Genomic DNA, 18394 nt, shown 5'->3' with positions numbered 1-18394 from the left:
GTCTTAAGGAGATCAGCGGGAGGGTTTGTCAGTACATGACAAGAATGGGCGCTAATCCCAAACAATACCCATTGGTCCTGCATGTCTCTTGAGTGGAATAATTGATTCCCACACCCTTCTTAAAACACCCCCTACCCAGGCCTCCCCATTTACCCTCCCTCCACTCCCCCAGACACAGCAGCCAGGAAAACAGGGCTTGTTTGTCATGAGCGTCGAAGGTGGGAGTGAAAAATTAGTTGTGTAATGGACGCTAATCTCTTTAGGCCGTCGTGATTGTTTCTCACCTTGCTGTCTAAGAGTAGACCTCACCTTTCCTCACCATTTTTCTGAAGCTACCGTGTAAATGTAGGTGAACATTTCAGAAGTTAATCTTATAAATTGGGATAAACACGGGACATATCAGGCGTCTGTACGAAGGTCACCTTTCAGAGATTGTCAACTTTGCATCACTGTCATGTGGGACTGGGATACTCGCTTCAGATTTCTTTCAGTTCCATTTATGATCCGCTGGGCACCGACTCTTCAGATGATGTGGAACGCAATGAAAAAAATGTAGAGGCAATCTTCTTTAATGCATTTTAAAATAACTCTGTGAAGGAGAAATCCACAAAGATACTAATTTAACATAGGAGAGATAATACTTTATTACAATTTTCCCACAAAAATGATTTTTGTATTTTTAGTTTGAGCAAAATGGACCATTTTGACTAAAGACCGACTATTAGCTTCATCCTCGTACACAGCCTCCTGTATTAGCCTTGGTCTGACCTTGTCTCGATATCACATCCCTGGAGAGGAATGTAAATCGTATCCGTCCAATCCCAACCGAGTTACCACCAAACTCCTCGTTCTCATCACCCCTACTCTGCTGCAGGGCCACATGATCTTTTCCATGTACCAGACATAATTTGCGGCTTGGGTTTGGAGGCTGACGGTGCGTCTGCGCCACTCTGCTGTTTCAGGCGTCAGGGTGCACCGCTTCTCAGGAAAAATCTGTCTTCAAGGGCTGGAGAGGTAGCTGTTGTTTTTGTAATCTCACTACGAGCAACCGCTCCTCTGAGTCTGACTGCATCTTTAAGACAAAAAAAAAATAATGGCCAGCAAAAAAGTAAAATTCAGAGATGTGATAGAATAAAACAATTAGAAAAAGGAAATTGAATTTGAATTATTGACATGGAAAACGGAGGCAGCACTGACAAGGAGAGAGAAGCTCCTACAATAAACAGTAAAAAACAATCCTGGTGGAACCTAATCCCACCGCTTCATTTGTGGCATGTGACGTTTGGTCCTCGCACATTTTCTAGTGAAGTGTTTGAGCCAAATTGCCTGTGAGCCTGTGGTGACTTGTCTGTCCTCTGTTCTTAAAGTAAGCACATATAAGCAGCTGCTGCTGCTCTGGCTGCAGGAGAAACCTGAAATCCTTTCAGTTGCAAGAAAGGTGAAAATGTTGGTTCTCCAAAAAATGACCTGAGATCGCTGGCCAAACGTATACGAATTAATATAGATTTATTTTTGATACAAACTCACAGTAACGTGCAGCATCCATGGTAAAATAAAGCAACTTCACGATACATTGCATTCTTTAGGAGCGCCGCTGGTCGACAGCACGGTCTCAACTGTTGAAAGCAGTGACACGTGATGAACCAGTGCCAGGAACGTACAGGTTGTTTTACACATACAGAAGATATAGTAGGTGCATTGTGAGTAGGTCACGCTCCCGACCAACAGGTGGTGTTGACGGAATGATATGATCTGCTTTGCTTAGCGTTAATGAAACAAAGTCCAAACAGAGTCCAGTTTTGAGCAGCTGCAGCCAGTGCAGCCTCAGCTGATCGTGGCCTGGGATGACCCCGAGGTCCGTGTCCGCACGGGGGGGAAAGAGCAGGAGAAGAGGAGACAGAAGGAAGTGGAGAGGTGGGGACTTTGTCAGTGTCTCAGCAGTTGATAGAAAACATTGCATCCTGATGTGACGTACAAGGATGATGCTGCTGTAATTAAAGCTGCAAGGTTGTTTTTGTTTTGTTTTTTGGTTTTTTTGGTTGTTTTCTGGCTTCGTCCTGCTGGCAACATGTGTGACCTCAGGACAAACACAATAATCTGAGTCTCTCTAAGGAAAGTGAAACAGATTCTCATCACACTCTCAGCTGTAGTCGGGATCAGACTTTACAAATATACAACACGAATTGAAAACATTTGTGGAGTTAAAATAAAACCTAATCTCTCAAACATCCTGATCTGCTGGGTCACCACAGCAGGTCCTGCGTCACTGTTTTACCGTTTATCACTTTTTGATCAGTCTGTTTTGCCTTCTTTTTTTCTCCTGTCTCGCTGCTCCATCTTCTGATATTTTGAATGGTTGCACATTGATCAAATAAAGACATGCCGTCTTTATTTGATCATGTTTAAGGTTAATTTATTTTTAATTTATTTCTTCCAAATATCCTTTTTTTCTGTGTAAGCAGAGCATTTACAGAGACAACAGAGCAAAGAGAGAATGGAGTAACCAATAGCTGCAGATTCCCACAACTATGCTACGACATTGCACCTATTAGTTTGTCTCAGTATCAGCATTAGTTTTGGTGTTATTGTTTTTATTTTAACATTTGTGATTATCGAATTACTCTGTATCGCGATTTTACGACAATGCTGCCATCTAGTGACACTTTTGTGTTCATGCACAAGGTGGAAGTGTTAATTGAGCAGCTGGTTCATGTATCCCACAGAATGAGACAGGAAAATGTAATGACGTCATGAAAAATCTGATTAGGATAATATTTGTGTGGCGTGACGCTGCTGTCGCTGTGTTTTGTCAACTGGGGCTCATGGTGGTGGTCAAGGGTCCGTGAATGAATCGCACGTCCCAGGTGACGTCATCCCATGAGGTCACTGTGGGCACACATGTCCCCCAGTTTCCTGTTGGCTCAGTGGGAAAACATGAATAGATGGACCTCAGAGGCACAGTTGTCACATGTAATGGGTTCAGTGAATAAATGAATCACCTCTTGTAAAAAAATTTTTTTTTTAATTCTAAAATCTGCTGCTTTACTTTTATGGACAGCTAATTGAAGTGCCCTGTTGTAAATGTTCATCCTTTAATTGTAATTAATATGTTTAATCTTAAAAAATGTAATTTTAAGAAATAATTAATTTGAAGTAAAATGTCAAGTTCTTTTCCAACAATCAGTTATAACTGAAAAAAAATCTTCTAAGATGAGAAGAAGGAAATTATTACCCAGAAAAGCACTATATATATATATATAGAGAGAGAGAGAGAGAGAGAGAGAGAGTACTTACTTACAGTAGATAGCAGGTGCGAGATTGCTGCGAAATATACGGTACACAAAAAGGTCCGCTAGATGGTAGTAACCTTTTGCTTTTGTGTTGCCTTCAGGGCCTGTGGGACTTGTACTCTTCGCAGTGGCGCAATCATCACATTCTGGAAATTCGATGACGGTGAGTAGCACAGGTTCAAAGACGTTTAAAATAACGAAGAAAGAAAGAAAAAACTATTTAGACCAAAAAAAAAAACCTCCTTATTTAAAATGATATGCATTACAGTGTGGTTTATACACTTCATATATTTCTAACGTTAAAATGGATGTTAGAATTGCCCGCTACTATTTTCTCTATTTCAGAAATTTTTTTTTTCATTTTTTACACTCTACAATCACATCCATTATCCATAATTTTAAAATAGATTGTATCACATAAATCACGTTTATAATTATTTGTTCGCAGACGGATCATTGTTTCGCTATTTATGAAATAAAATAGTACGATTCTCTTTTTTATTATTATTTTATAAATGTATAAAAATAAATGCGATTTGTTTAAAAATATATGTCAAAAAATATCCCACTTTTCGATTTCTGCAGAACGAAGCTATACATAAAAAAGTGTTTTTATATGGAGATAGTGGTTAAAGTAAATGCAGTAAATTATATCATACTATTAGAGCGATTTTAAATATATATAAAATGAATACCTCGTCACAAAGGTTTTATAAAATGAAAAAAAATGAAAAAATAAACTGAATTGTTTTTCACATACCAACTCTATTCGTAAGTCAGGTTTTTCTTTGGTGAGGATGTTTTGTGGACCAGTTCCTATCAACAGCCACTTGACATTGACGAGGAGAAACCGTCAGTCTGTCATTTAAACCCAGTGGTGCAGTCAGTATGAACGGATACTGTGGCTGTGATGAGGAGTCAGACTGTGTTACCAAAGTCTAAATCACTGCAGCAGGTGAGTGACAAACACAGAGATTAAATCATTATAATTAAAAATAAATTAGAAAATGAAGTCAATAACTACATCTCCCTTTATATATATTTACTCCGAATGCAAAATAAAAGCGTCTCGTAGGAAGAAAAGCAATTCGTCCAATTTGTAAGTACTAATTAAAAAAAATAAATATGAGTGAGATTTGTCGTGGGTTTTCTCACAGAAACCCTGTTATCTAAAAACGAAGGAAAACTCTCCAAACACGGGGCGAATAAAGCGCCACAGACTCTAATAATAGTCTCGGGCAATTCACACATATTTATTTCTGCATTTTAGAAGCTTCAAGCCAGGGAGTGAAATCCGGACAGGTTGTTATAGCTACGCAATCCACAGGGGTTCCGATGTCTATTTAAAAGCTCTGGGACCCTCCCTCTGCTCTCCTTTAAACAACATTATATATCACACACACACTGCATGCTAATGCGCATGGATCCTCAATGAGCACTAAAACACATCACGTTTAAATTGTCTGACTTCAAACTGCCAGACGAGGCATCAGAGGGAACATATCATCAGAATTCCCCCTGTGGCAATACCTGCTGATTGGAGCAGCAGCTTTTAGCCTTTTTTTTTTTTTTTTTTAATATTTGGCTCCACACTTCTGCCACGGCCAGACGCGACACAGAGATATAGGAATAAAAATCAGTCAGTGCAGAAATCGGTACTTTTTTTCCCCCCTTCTCTCTCTCTCCCTTTCTCTCTCTTTCTCTCTCTCTCTCTCTCTCCCTTGTTGCCTTTTTCTTGTTTGTCCTTGTTTTGTGACTCTTCACTGCAAACCCCAGTGCGCGCCTATGAGCGCGCATGAAGGCATTCTGCCGGAGATGTTTTGCGGAACTTTAAGGATGATATACCTGGGATGTTTCCTGCTGCTGTGCGCTTCTCTGACGCATGTCACGGCGAGTTATCCCATCTGGTGGTGAGTGTTTTGTTTATTATTATTATTTTATCAAATGCCAGTCAAATGTTTTTGGGGTGTTTTGTTTTAACCGTGGAAAGGTGTGAGTGTGAGTGTGTGCGTGTGTGTGTGTGTGTGTGGAGGGGGTGGTTATGATTTGGTGCGTGACAGCAGCGGTGCATTTAGGTGCGTGGATCTGATTCACTGTCATTAGGGCAAAGCGTCAACAGTGTCTGTATGAGGTAACAACAAAGTTTTATGAAGTACAGAAAAAAATTAAATTATATTTAATATACTTTTAATCCTGTTTCTGAAGGATTGGTGTGATTTAAAATAATTTATTTTTATTGAATTACTTTTAAAATTATAAATCATTTAATGCAGCAGGTGCATAAAGTAGTTTATGAATATGTTGTTATATGTTATGTTATAAAATTAAGTTCAACTCAAGGCTAAATTAATATTTTACTCATTGTCTTCTGGGATTATAATTTCTGTGATGTTGAAATATCTGTAATATTCACATGTTTTCACTCTAACTGAACAAACTGTTGGTGAAGGTTTGAAAAAGTTTATTTGGCGAAATTCACATCCTAAATTTTGGGTCCTCTAAACGGATCCCCTGGTGCTATTACTGATTTGAAACTAATGACATGCTCAGCTGGAAGGAAATGCTGATGAAACAGCAGGGCCCTTGGATAAATACGAAAAGAAAAAAAAAACCTCCTAGTTTTCAGAGTCAGGGTGTTGACGTCTCACGTACATCACTTCATAAAGACTTCATTCTCACAGGCCGTGCACTTGTCAAAGGACGTTTCTTCATTTTCTTCTTGATTGCAGTCAGTTATGAATGACACAATAGAAGGCATGGTTCCACCCTGCAGCAAGTCAACAGCTCACCTCTGTGTGGCTGTCTGCTTTGATTTTGGCAGCCGGATCAGGTCACTGATCGAACAGCAGAGGCAACGAAGGGGCAAATTAACATGACAGATATAAGATGAACTGCTGATGTTTTTTTTTTTTTGTTTCATGGCAACTCATCCCAAGGTAAATAACATGGTTCCTTCTGGATTGCTCTCAATGCCCCTCCATTGTTGCTCCGTTTGCAAACAGCGTGTCTGCCATCCAAGAGCAATTGCCCCTGACAGAGGCTGCCGAACTTGGCTTCAAGTGGCCACTGGAGCAGCATCGCGCCTAAGCTGTGTGTCACACTAATCGGTGGGGGTACAGAGCTACTCTGAGACAGGTTCATGTCTGTCTCTTTTTAGACCTGCCATGACATAGCCTGGCTGCAGACACCACCCCGCCACCTCCTTCCCTAGTCCACCCCACCTTAGGAGATAAATACCTGGAGGTGAAAGCTTGCCGCACATTCCTTTTTCCAAACATACTCTCTTGATGTCAAAGTCGACTCCAAGGCCCCAGGGCCTACAAGTAAAGTGGTAATTCTAAGGTTCACTGCTTGGGCTTGCTGAAATATGTATTAAACCTGCACTGGATACACTCAGATGAACAGGGAAAGTCAGTGCTAAGGCAGAATGAAGGTGATATAATTTGGTTTTTTGCATCTTTGTATCAAATATTTTTAGACATATTTTTAAATATGTTAAACTGAAGGCTGTGGATCCTTAAAATGAGATCAATCCTGCAGGACCGTGCCCTGCCTGGCCTCCATGCACGGCTCTTTCCTAACACAGGAAGATGTGTAGCACGGATTACTCAGTCACACTGAGACAGACTCCGAGTCTCGTATGAGTGAAGCAACCTCCACACACTGACTCATGGGGAGTTTGTGTAACAATGCTGTGGAATAACCCCAGCAAAGTGTGCCACAACATCCTCACAGGTGTGGAACTACTGCTGAGTAGAGTTTTAGACATGTTAAAAACGACCGTGTGCAAAGGTTTGTTGAAGGCCTACAAGTCTGATGACCCCTGGGTTTTAAAGGTCAAAAGTTTTAGGTCTGTCTGAAGAGACCGTGATTTCAGTTTTGTAAATTCATTATAGTATAGAATTAAATGTGCAATTTGGTTTTCTATCATTCAGAGTAATTTCAACCATTAACCAATGAAAATAAAGTCTGTTCTATTCTATTCAGTGCAAAAACCTTTCTCGACAGATGAATGGGTTTTATACATTTTTAGTTCAACATGAGGAGCCAACGTATTCTTTATCAGTTTTAGATGTCCTCGTTTTTCTATTTCTGGCAGTGATGCTCTTCAGGGCCAAACGGAGGTCAGTTTTTAGCAGGAGTTCCTCGTGTTCACTGATGGACGCTGGAGACAAACTACAGACTAACGTGATTTCCTCTGGAGTCATTTTCAACTTGCCATTGCTTGCTCACTGGATGTCTCACTTATGATTAACTAGTGTGGTCTCGTGTGCAGAAATTAGTCGAGAAATTCCGCTGAAAGCAGTCTGACACATTAGCTTGAGGATATAATAAGTGTGATCTGAATAATTAGAGGTTTGGGTAAATAATCCAGGAGCTGGAGGTCAGCTCGCTGGATACATCCGCTGCCACCAGCCATCAGGGGTCGTTACGTTCAAAAGTTCTTTACTTGGGCTGAAAGGTTTTAAAAAGGCAGCCTGAGGCCAGTGTTTGGAGTGTGGGTAATCTTGTTGTGATCAGTGATTAGTCCATGAACAACAGTTAGGTCAACTGATAGCCCGCTAAAGCCACTGCACACCTGTTGCCTCTGACTGTGTGCAAATTGTAGCTGCTACTGGGCAGACTTGACTCGGCAGGAGCACCAGACGCTTGCTGCCAGCGTTTGTTATTAACCAGACGGTGGATGTGAACAGAGGACGAGCCTGAACTGCCAAAAAAGCTTCTTTGTATCCACGCTGCGCAGCATTTGCCAAAGATAATAACAGGAATGGTACTATTAAATGATCAAGGAGTCAAAAGGTACGTATCAAGAAGTCCAAATGTAGGTAATCAAGGAGTCAAAGGAGTGGTAGATAAGCAGTTAGGCAGGTGGTGGGAACACAGGCAGACTGGTAGGTAGAGGTCTATCCAACAAACGTGAAATACGATGTGTTGAATTTACGATGCTGCGTAAAATACAGGTCAATTTCAGTATGCAGGATTTGCAAGTACTGATGTTCCTAATTGAGACAATACAGCAAAATTCAGACGGAAAGGCAAAGAGAAAGCAGTACGAGGAGTGAGACACAAAGATGTAATCAGTGAACCAAGTTTGCACTTGTTGTATCTCTGAATACCTTCCTCAAAGGAAACGAGGGCGGGGGTGGGGGGATTCGGAGGGGTTCAGTGTTACACTTAATACACTCTCTGAAGTTTCGGCGTAGCGTTTGCACTCTTATTAACCTAAGCTGAAGGCCTGTTAAGTATGCGGACAGCTAATAACAAGGTGTAGTTTTCCAAGTTGTCAACTTCAGTTCTATGAGGAGCTGTAGATGCATTGTTGACTTTCATCTCAGACAAAGACACTGCCTGCGTCTTTGACACCAGGGCTGCAATTTCAGTGCACACAAAGGCCAGGTGTCTGCAGAGAGGGTAGTTGAGGGGATAAAACCTGGACCCCTAATGGTAGCATCGGATACAGCATATAAACAGCAGCATACAAACATGAAATTACCCTGCCCTTCATCAGACTTCACACCAGACCCTGACCGTTAATAGGATTGTCCAGATACAATTATTTACTAATGGCATTGAGATACTTCATTATGTTGAGATTTTAATAAATAGGTATCTGTAACAGCGTGTACTTAGTCGTTAATCAATAGATCGGCACACACTTGGACTAATTGTGACTTCCCTTCTCCTTTAGGTCACTGGCTGTGGGCCAGCAGTACTCATCACTGGGCACTCAGCCTATTCTCTGTGGAAGTATCCCCGGTCTGGTGCCCAAACAGCTGCGATTTTGCCGTAACTACGTGGAAATCATGCCGAGCGTGGCTGAAGGTGTAAAGATTGGCATCCAGGAGTGTCAGCACCAGTTCAGAGGTCGACGCTGGAACTGCACCACAGTCAATGATCTGGCCATTTTTGGACCTGTGCTAGACAAAGGTAACGTTACACAGTGGGGGGGGGAATATCCTGCCTTTTCTGACATAATTCAGACTTCTGACAGTGCGTTAGGCTCTTTAAATCCCCCACTTATCTGAAAGAAAATCTAGTACTGTAATTTGTCACCATTGCCGTTACCATGGCATTTGTAATTGTTCTAGCTAACCATAAACAAGCCAGCATTCCCCTTGTATATCATCTATTATACCCACTCAAAACCTTGTTCAAATAGACTTAGGAGTGAAGTGAGCTGTATGCAGAAATAATGCACTCAATTAAGATAAGTGAGTTCTGTCTTGTCAGAGTTTTCTCCAGGAGGAAATCCCCTCTGATGTGTACTTTCCCCTCTGAGCACCGTTCACTACAAGATTTTGAACAAAGTGGCAGAGTTTAACAAATACAGTTTTAATCTTTTCAATAGTTAATGATGCGTAAAACATGATAATGTATACCTGTGTACCTATAATGTAAGCATATTATAACCTGATGGGAATTTACCAGATATAAATATAAACAAACAAAATCAAGGTTTTCTTATATTCAATTATAAATTAAATAATAGTTTCCTGAAAAGTTGGTAAAAAAAAGTTTTAACTTTATTATGAAGACAACAAGAGACGTTTCTTTTATGCACAAACATATAAGTAAATGAATAAATGGAATTATATGGGCTTCACGGACATAGAACCTTCTGTGTTGATTGACTGACCTGCCTGTAGACCAGGAGACAGCAGTGTACGCTTCACAACTCAATCCACAAAACTGACACAATAAAAATTACTGTCTATAGAGTGTATTTCATAAACTGTAATTCACTGTGACTCAGTGAAAAACTAAGCTGCGTCACAACATGTCTACATTTCTGATTAAGCTGGAAAGATCTTGTTCTTTGTCATTGTGCCAAATGTGCATCTAATCACAGATTTTATTTTACTCTTTTAGAGCGTTTTTTTCCCCACTGGTTTACATGTAAATGAGAAACACGTCTTCTAAGTTCAGAGGACAACGGTGAAGGAATCGGAACCTGTCACCTACTCAGCAGAAGACTGACGTTAGCACAGGGTGGTGAAGGTTAGCTGGGGCAATTACTTTTAATAAACTCTGGGCTCAGTTAATAGGAGAAGCTAGGTGGCTAAAGGTAGGGGTTCTCCATCCAAGTGCTTTTGTGATACAAAATGCCACCACATCACACCCGTTGCCTCCCGCCCCAGGTCTAAGTTGCAGGGGTACTCAGAGGAAGAGGAGGCAGCTACCGGGCTTTAGTAAATCATTTTGATTGGATTAAGGTCACTGAGGCCCTTAATAATGTGACGGGTCAAAGTGGCGGGATTAAGTGCCTTTGTCAGGGGCCAAACAGAGTGGCTTAAGGGCTTATAGGCCTTTGATAGGGTTTAGTAGGAGAGGGCTTCCATTTCAGTGGATTTGATTGATGCTGGTGTTTATCTGTGCAACAGTGCCATTGTCCTCGCTGGTGTCTGTTTGTCTGTGATTCAGGCTGTTGTGTGTCTGTTTCCTCCTTGCTTTTGTCAAACAGAGCTAAAAGAGAAAGTAGTTGCTTTTATTGAGATCAGCAGCTTAGCTGTTATCCATTAGCCCAGGCATGTTCAAAGGTAGGCCCGGGGTCCTGTCACAGTACTTGGGCAGTCATTTTGTTTGACCCCTTAACAAGGTTGAAAACTAAATTAAAAAAAAAAAAAAACTTCCCCTTTAGAAATTATTTGCATTACTTTTTAGGCTAATGGTAATTTAGCTTTGTGTTACGCAAGCATTTTGTTTTGTATATTATCTAATTTGTAAAAAAAAAAAAGGCCATTGCCATTTTGCACGTTTTGAGTTTCCTAATTATTGCTCGTTATATAATGAAACTTAAAATGCATAAAAGTGTTGAAATCCAAAAGTGTTGGACATCCCTGGTTGCCCAAGGGCATTACCCTGTTGTAGACACCTGACCTGTCCTCATCTAAGCCTTTAAAGAATAACATACAGGGACATTAAAGGGGAAGAACTATGTCATTAACATAAATAGTGGAAAAGAGAGAAAACAACATCGCCACAACATGTGAAAGTGGTTTATAGTTTATACAACCCAGTGCACATGAGTATACTCTTCTTTTTAAATTTGGACGTGCCTTTTCTTTTCCCTCGCATATTTTGCGATCCCCTCGCCCTCACTCCACACCTCGGATCACTAGCCCTGCCCCGAGGCTACGTCTGCGTCAGCACTCATTAATTGACATTAACTAAAAGTGTCAAAACATGCTCTGCTGGAATCTGCCTGTGATGAAAGGTGAAAATCTGCACAGATGTTCACCGTCCACGCAGCCAATCCCAGGACTGTTTCGGCATTCGTGGTATTTACAGAGCAGCAGTGTAATCAGTCTTCTGTTTGTGAGTCATCTGATAGAATTATTAAGATAAACATTTCTATAAAAAGCGGAGAGCCCGTGCTCCACAGGTGTTCCCTCCCAAACAGGTAGACACATGCATTATTATTATGCCACTTGGAACCATAAAGTTTAAATAAAAGTCAAGTTACATTATTATTATGTAATGTGTAAAGCCGGTGGACAGAACCGTTTTTAGGTTTGATGAAAAAAGGATGATTTAAATCAGGTTTGATCTACACTAACTGGAGGAAGGGCACGCGGGTTACGACCTGTGACCTGAGGATGAGAAAGTGTTACTACTTAGGATGAGCTAAAGGCTCTCTGCTTTTCACGAGACATATGTCTCTTCATGCTGGGGGAGGGAAACTGGCGCTCCTGTTTATCATTAACTCTGGGCAAGAGAGAAAGAAGGGGTATGGTAAATGGAGTTGATGGGGGGACCTTAGCCCCACTCCCTGCTGGGCACTGCTCGCAGCACAATATCTTCGCAACCATGAGATTAAGCAGGAGAAAAAGTGCTTTTCCCCATTCACACGCCCTTTAGATTGTTTTATTAAACCATTTGAATAGGGATTTCCCCGTCTGCAGAGAAGCGGGGTCCGGGCAATGCATAGTTCTCTGTTGCTATGACTTAACTTGGTCTCCACTAATCACTGGCCAGGGCAAATTTCATATAAAATATCTGCAGCCATTGTTGGGCTAACACAGCGTGACAGTGGCTGCACAATAGGGGATTGAACCCCCCAGCAGGTTCCAGGGACCGCTTGTCCTGCCAGGATGTGGTGAAGTTTGGTGGAGAAGTATTGTTGGAGGGCAAGTGTCCCTAAATACCATAAATTGGTCGTAAAACCAAGTAAATGAGTGGAACTGTGAAAGAGCTGGTGTTTCCAGGTGAAGTGAATGCTGGAGGTCTCAGACTAAAACGTCAGAGGGACGACAATCCATAAGAATCATGTCAGTATTTTCTTACTTTTTTTTCTCATTCAATCACACCAACATCCTTGTTCCTCTAGCTAAACATGTAGAGTTTAGCGACAAACCCCTTTTTACATCTACCCATACATTTGACTTAAAAATATATATACATGTTCTTCCCATTAAAAACCTACCAGTTGTCTGGTGAAAAACAAGATAAAATCCTCCATTGAGTAACACTGCTGGCTAAAAATCAAATATGTAATTATATCTATATTTTATTTAAAAAAAATGAAGTCTGTTCTTGTATAAAATATGCATCAAAATATTTTAAAAGGTTTAAAGATACTACAAAAAAGGGAATGCCTCTGTATATTTTGGTACCTTTTCCTGCTGCTTTGGGAGTAACTCTGTGTGTGCAACAATTACAAACAGAACACACATCATAACAAGTTCAAACTTGGGCTGTTTCGGATGATTCCCAGTGATTTTAATAATCTTCATTGTCATAAAAGTCAGAGGGAAACATCGGCGTTGAATCGTCCGAGGGAAGAGCAAAGTATCAGTTTGAGATAAAAAGAAGAGTTGAGGTTTCTGAATGTATCAGCGTACACTGTGATAATCTAGTGTGTATACATGTAGTAGTACTAAGTGGTATGAGTACGATGCCAGTCGACTGTTTCTTCTGCATCATTGTTTCTAATGCCCTTTAGTCCTTAAACTCGTTGTAACCTGCTGCGAGGGAGGTGTTCCTGCTCCCTTCAGCTTCATTCTTCTCTTTTCTTTTCCTTCCACTGTTTAACATTCATGACTCAAAGAAGACGAAGAAACACTAAAGATGTTTAACCTCCTCTGTTTTATTACTTTCAGACTCCTGCATAAGAATTATTAGTTTGTGTTTACGCCTGATGTTTCCATTTTCCTGACTACCCTGACAGAGTAACCGTCTCACTACAGTGATCTGGAGCTTGGCCTTTTTTTTTCTTCTGCGTCACTGGTTTGGCTCTGCCTATCTGGACAACACTGTTCCGTCCCAGTATTATGTGTATAACCCCCCCGAGTGTGAGGCCATTTCCTAACCTTTCAAAAGCTTAATTGAGTCTCTTAATTATAGGCCTGTCAGGCCCGTCTCTTCCTCTCATCTCTCTGGAAGATCTTGATCCCTCTGAGTCATCACGCAGCTATGTCAGCCACAGACACCGAGGTCTTTCTGTTCTTCTCCTCAGACAGGACAACTGATGTATGGCTGGACTCTAAACTGAGCTGATGCACCTCAGTAGATTGATTCTTCACACATTCTGCTTCAACAAATACTAAATGGTTGTATACATAGGCTTGGTGTCTTGTACATCTCCAAGCAAATATACAAACTGCTCAGGTATATATACATATATATATATATAAATATATATATATGTATGTATGTAAAAGGAGCATTGACCAAAGGCTTGGTCTTTTCAAAAATATATTTTTTAATTTTAACATATTTTGAGCCTGTTACTTATTCTACTATTTATGAAGGTTTTTTTTGTGTTAAGATTTAGATAGTTTAGAAAAATCTTTTTTTTTTAATTGCTGAATACGTCCCTTAAGCCTGTAGATGTTGCAATAGAAACCACAATGCTACTGTGGAGACATGTCCTTCTGCCAGGTTCTACCTCCCAAAGATTACAGAGGCTTTTTCCATTATCAACAGATTCAAGTGTTGCTGCACAGTTCAGTTCAGTTAAAGCAGTCTCTGTAAGTCTAAAGGGTGGTTATAGAGTTGTGTAAATACTATGATGCTCATTCAAAAAAAAAATATATCTATTTTTGGAACTTTATTTATGGATATTTAACCAGGACTAGGCCAGGCCTCCTACTATATATGGACACAGGGGAGTTTGACTGTCCTTCTTGCAGTGCAGCTGCCACCTGTTGAATTTGTCCAATTGTATATAGCAAAAATGTTAAAAAAAAAAAAAATCCACCCTCCAAATCCTAACTTGTAATATCCATGAAACCCAAATGATTTAAAAATATTATATAAGTTTAATTCAAAGAAAATGGAGGTCACCCAGAGAGTGGCCTTATTGAAAGGCCTGAGTGCTTTACTTAAGTTCTTAAAAGTGTGTGTTCTTTGTGTAAATTTGAATCAAATTTAATATTCTGCAACATTTGTGCATTTTTTATGACCTTTGCAGAGATATTTTCATCTATTCCATGTACTACGACATCAGCTCTGTACAGTATTTTGAACAGATTTTTGTGTTTTTCCTTCCAGCTACCAGAGAGTCGGCGTTTGTTCATGCCATTGCCTCAGCGGGAGTGACATTTGCGGTGACCCGTGCCTGTGCCGAAGGTTCAGCCACCATCTGCGGCTGTGACACACGCCACAAGGGCCCCCCTGGAGAGGGGTGGAAATGGGGCGGCTGCAGTGAGGATGTGGAGTTTGGGAGCATGGTGTCGCGGGAGTTTGCTGACGCGAGAGAGAATCGACCTGACGCACGCTCAGCCATGAACCGCCACAACAACGAGGCCGGAAGAATGGTCAGTTTACTAACAAAACCTCTAACAATGTTTTCTTTCGAAAGTACAGATATTTGATTGAGTTTATATTTTATTCCCTAGTCCTTGAACGACAACGTCTTCCTCAAATGTAAATGCCACGGACTTTCGGGCAGCTGTGAAGTCAAGACCTGCTGGTGGTCCCAACCTGACTTCAGAGTCATTGGTGACTACATGAAGGATAAATACGACAGTGCCTCTGAGATGGTAGTGGAGAAGCACAGGGAGTCCCGGGGATGGGTGGAGACCCTGAGACCCAAGTACAACTACTTCAAACCCCCCACAGATCGTGACCTGGTTTATTATGAAAACTCGCCCAATTTCTGTGACCCCAATCCCGAGACCGGTTCTTTTGGGACCCGAGATCGCTCCTGCAACCTCACTTCCCACGGCATTGACGGGTGCGACCTTCTGTGCTGCGGACGCGGCCACAACACTCGAACTGAGAAGAGGAAAGAGAAGTGCCACTGTATCTTCCACTGGTGCTGCTACGTCAGCTGTCAGGAATGTATGAGAGTCTACGACGTTCACACCTGTAAATAGCGTTGTTTTTTGCAATATTACATCACTGTTATTTCCCATAAGACATGTCTGACCTGTCCACGGACTCCAACAGCAGATATGATGACCATGGGTTTCTTTGCTGTGATGCGCAAGGAACAGTTCAGTAGATGCTCACACTCGCTGCGGCGGTGGTGATCGTGGTGTGATGCTGATGACTGTGGCAGCAACAAAAACGTCACTGTTTGCTGGTAAAAGAACGAAAAAATCTCTCAGCTAACTGATGAGCTCCAGGTAGGCGATATTTCATCAGTAACATTTCCTGAGAACAGTGCAGCACTACTGATGTTTACGACAGCAACTAACAATGTCTTTTAAGAAAAGGAAAAATCCTGAATGACGAAGCGACGGCGTCACAAGTTCAAAAGTGTGCGTTTGTCTTTGTCCTCACACCATGGCTTTGTACAGAACATCTGAAAACTAACGTCATTGTTGCGTGCGTTAAGTGTGGTAGTTTGGTCGTAGCTGGGGTAAGAATGCACTTGTACCTGAGTGAATGTAGTGATTGTGTTATAATGAGTTTACATGTTCACAGAATTTAAAGCTAACAACTACAAACGACTAACTTTACCTGAGAGTAGACCTGAGCCACATCCAGGGAAGTTGCAACAGGGCAGAGAACAGCCTGAGGCCACGGAGCTGGAACTGGGCCCCAACAGCAGCTGGTTACTTTAAATTCTATCTTAGACTATATACAGAAGTCTGCAACAGCGCAATGATCCGGTCCTCCCCTTCCAAGATCCCATTCCACAGTCTTGGTTTTGTTTTTTGTTTTTGTTTTTTTGTTTTTTGCTTGAGAATTTAACAACACAACAACAAGCTTGAAGCAGACTGACGGCATGTTTTAGGTAGTCTGAAAAATACAGCAAAGACAAGAAGACTTTTTAAAGTTTTCAAAAGACATAGTTGGTTCAAAGACCTCCTAGTAGACTGTGCCTGGGGTCTTCTAAGTTCCTTGGAATGGAAAAAAAAAAACAGCACCAAGTCAGCACATTTCTTAGAACACCCTGAAAATGGTTGGAGCTTTGTCTCAAATCAAAGCTTTAAATGACCAAAGACAAGATAAAGACCTTTGTGAGTCTGTCGGGTCAGAGAGCTGTAAACAAATCTGAAAAGCTCAGCACTTGTGTCCTTGAGAAATATGAAGCATGTTCTTGTTTTTATCAGTATTATCTCCTGTGATTGGTTGCGGGGTGGAACTGTTATTTATGAAAGGGTTATTCCCATGTTTTGTTTTGGGTTTTTTTCATTTACAGTACGTGAGTAACACACCCTTTTGTTTTTTTTGTTTTTTTTTGTTTTTGGTTTTTTTTTTGTTTCATTAAGAAAGAAGTGAATTCCGTGCCCTCTTTATGGCAAAAATTAAAAAAGAAAAATCAACATAAATGATTTTAGGACAATGAACAAAGCAGCGAGTCCTTACTAATGCAGTGGAAGTTGACGTTGCAGTAACAAGATGACCAAAATATGTGGCTTTTTAAGGAATAAAGAAGCAGCACCACTGAAACAATCAGTACTCCCCAGATTTAATGCTGCTAAAAACAATGTGTATTTGTCTTTAGGTTTGATACAATGTACAATGTTTCTGTGTCAACTTTCCTTCTTTGTTTGTCTCATGGTTCTTTCTGTGAAAGAAAACTGTTATAAATATATATACATATATGTACGTATATATATATGTGTGTGTAGAGTTTAAAAATGTGAAGTGTTTAAGCATTTTTACATCCAGTAATCCATACTTAACCAAATAGACCAGTGTAGAATTTTTCATTTTTAGTTGTCTGGATTTTGTAGACGTCAGGGTGAAAATATTTTATGTTTTCTCCCAGAGATGAAATACAAAATTGAGTTTTAATTTATTTATACATACAGTCAAAAACTACTGAAGTGTGGGAAGAACTTTTTCATTGAAACTGTGGCCTCAACTCTAGAGATAAAATATAGATTCAGGTTTTTTTTTCAGGGTGTAAACAAAAGAGCCTCCTCCTGAATATTTGATTGACATCCCCAATAGACTACACATCAACCCAGTACCAGTAAAAAGCCCGTCAAGGTGCCGTTTAATGCTGGTCATGTATATGTGATTTGTTCATTTCCTTATTCCTTTGTTTTTTTCTTCTTTTTTAAAAAAATCCAAAGTTTTGTATAAAATAGTTTTGTTTTCTTTGGCATTTTCATGAGCTTCTAAAATTTGATGTTTTTATAATTATTTATTTAATTCACTGTACATATTAGCTCAGTAAAATTAAATATAAATATTTGCAGAAAAGCTCCATTACGACAGTGTCTGGACATGTAACACTGTAGACTTTTTTACCTCATTACTGTTTGTTTCCCCACTGACTCCACACAGGTATCACGTGTCCACCTGCCTGTAGTAGATCTCTGACATCTCTGATGTTAATTCTTTAACACCGAAATAAAGCGACATAAAGGCGACTCTGGTTTTCCCTTGACTGCCACGGATTATGCCACTGTTAACCAGACTTTTTATTTTGAAAAAAAAAAAACAAGGATTATAACATAATATAAATTCTAGAGCAGATTCCAGCCCAGCCCAGACTCATGTGTGGGTTAGTGACTGTTGAGACTGTCAGAGGCTCGTTACACACCTCACCTCTGACACTTTTTCACACCAGCTAGATGGGAGAAAAACAAGTACAAAACATGAAACAGATGACAGGATGGACAGAAACTCCAGCCCTGCAGGGACACTCTCCTTCTCCTGAAGGAAATGGGCCCTTCCCTCTGACCAGACCCACCTTG

At 40.6% G+C, this 18394-nt stretch overlaps 1 protein-coding gene across 1 annotated transcript; it reads left to right on the top strand.

Moving 5' to 3' along the window:
• Positions 1-3741: 3741 nt before the first annotated feature.
• Positions 3742-18061, top strand: wnt3a (wingless-type MMTV integration site family, member 3A). Its single transcript, XM_008334432.3, has 4 exons — positions 3742-5200; positions 8980-9218; positions 14784-15049; positions 15131-18061. Exons 1-4 carry the CDS (start codon positions 5076-5078, stop codon positions 15608-15610), a joined length of 1110 nt encoding a protein of 369 aa, XP_008332654.1. The 5' UTR covers positions 3742-5075; the 3' UTR covers positions 15611-18061.
• Positions 18062-18394: the final 333 nt, after the last annotated feature.

Source organism: Cynoglossus semilaevis, chromosome 20 (genome assembly GCF_000523025.1).
Source record: "Cynoglossus semilaevis isolate Cse_v1.0 chromosome 20, Cse_v1.0, whole genome shotgun sequence".
Lineage (NCBI taxonomy): Eukaryota > Metazoa > Chordata > Actinopteri > Pleuronectiformes > Cynoglossidae > Cynoglossus > Cynoglossus semilaevis.
The sequence above is the reverse complement of the archived record's forward strand: the minus strand, read 5'-3'. Positions and strand labels throughout refer to the sequence as shown.